The sequence below is a fragment of the Nannospalax galili genome, unplaced genomic scaffold (genome assembly GCF_000622305.1).
Source record: "Nannospalax galili isolate Female #2095 unplaced genomic scaffold, S.galili_v1.0 C48950425, whole genome shotgun sequence".
Lineage (NCBI taxonomy): Eukaryota > Metazoa > Chordata > Mammalia > Rodentia > Spalacidae > Nannospalax > Nannospalax galili.
The window spans coordinates 1-1,363 of NW_008475585.1; the positions used below are offsets into that span (position 1 = coordinate 1).

The following is a 1,363-nucleotide window of genomic DNA, read 5'->3' on the forward strand; positions in this document are numbered from 1 at the left end:
CGGGGACCGTGCTGTCAGGGGATGAACAGGGCAGGACAGGGGAGCCGGCGCTGCCGCCCTCACCTGACCTTCTCACTGTCCGTCATCTGCCAGAGTCCCAGGTTGAGTACCTTGAGGCAGGGCAACTGTGTGATGCGCTCCAGGCCGCGCTTGGTGATCCTTGTGCAGCCGTACAGGTCTATGCCCGTGAGCTGGCTCAGGTGCTCCGCAATCAGCTCCAGACCCTTGTCCGTGATGCGGACACACTGTCCAATGTTGAGCGTGCGCAGCCCGTGCATCTGCCGCACCATGCGGTTGATGCCATCGTCACTGATGTGGCAGGAGCAGAGGGAGAGGGACTTGAGGCCGTCTAGTCCCTGCGCTATGTAAGCCAGACTCTGGTCCCCCACCTTGTCACAGAACGACACATCCAGACCCGAGAGGCGAAGGCTGCCCATGGCTAAATGCATGATGCCCGTGTCGCTGATGTTGTCGCAGGAGCGCAGGTTAAGGCTGCGCAGGCTGCCCATGTGCGACAGGTGCAGGAGGCCCGCGTCCGAGATGCCCCCGCAGAAGCTGAGGTTGAGGAGCCTTAGGCCCGTCAGCCCTCGCGAGATGTGCTTCAGGGAAAGGTCCGTGAGCTTCTGGCAGTCCTGCAGAGTGAGCTGCTCCAGGCCCAGGCAGCCCTCTGCTGCGCTGCGGGTCATGCCGGCCAGGTGCCCGATACCCACATCCGAGAGGTGGCGGCAGCTGCGGAGGTTAAGGCTCTTGAGGCGCTGCAGCCCCCAGGCGATGAGCAGGAGGCCGGTGTTGGTGATGTTGCTGCAGCCTCCCAGCTCCAGCACTTCCAGGCCCTTGAGATATTGGGCGATGCGGCCCAGGCTGCTGTCGGTGATCTGCTTGCAGAGGCTCAAGTTGAGCGCGCGCAGGGAGCCGATCTCCTGCACGAACGCATGGCCCAGGCCGTTGTCGGTGAGGTTGTAGCAGCCACTGAGGTTGAGGCTCTCGATGTTGGCCATGCCCTGGATCACGTAGCTAAGGCTGCGGCGCAGGCTGAGGATCTGCACGCGGCGGATGCCCCGGGCCTGCAGGCTGGGGAACAGCGACGGGTTTGCCCGGCGCAGGTGCAGCTTGGCCTCCACCCCCCGCCACACCGACTTGTGGTAGGCGGCGTCCCGCCAGGCCGTGCACACCTGCGCCGCGCGACCCTTGTCTCGGACGTCCAGGTAGCCGAAGATCATGGCGAGCAGTTCGGGGAACAAGCATGAGATGTGGGTCTCCATCTTCCTCCTGCCCCTGCGGGCGCCGGGTGTAGGAGGCTCCGCCGCCGCCGCCGCCCCGGGAGGCGCCGAGAGCCGGCCGCCGCAGCCGCCGCGGGCCCACG

At 65.8% G+C, this 1,363-nt stretch overlaps 1 protein-coding gene across 1 annotated transcript; it reads right to left on the reverse strand.

Moving 5' to 3' along the window:
* Positions 1-6: 6 nt before the first annotated feature.
* On the reverse strand, positions 7-1,357 carry LOC103728405 (F-box/LRR-repeat protein 14). The gene has a single exon (XM_008826434.3). The coding sequence runs from the start codon at positions 1,260-1,262 to the stop codon at positions 60-62; it is 1,203 nt and encodes a 400-aa protein (XP_008824656.1). The 5' UTR covers positions 1,263-1,357; the 3' UTR covers positions 7-59.
* Between the last annotated feature and the right edge of the window lie 6 nt (positions 1,358-1,363).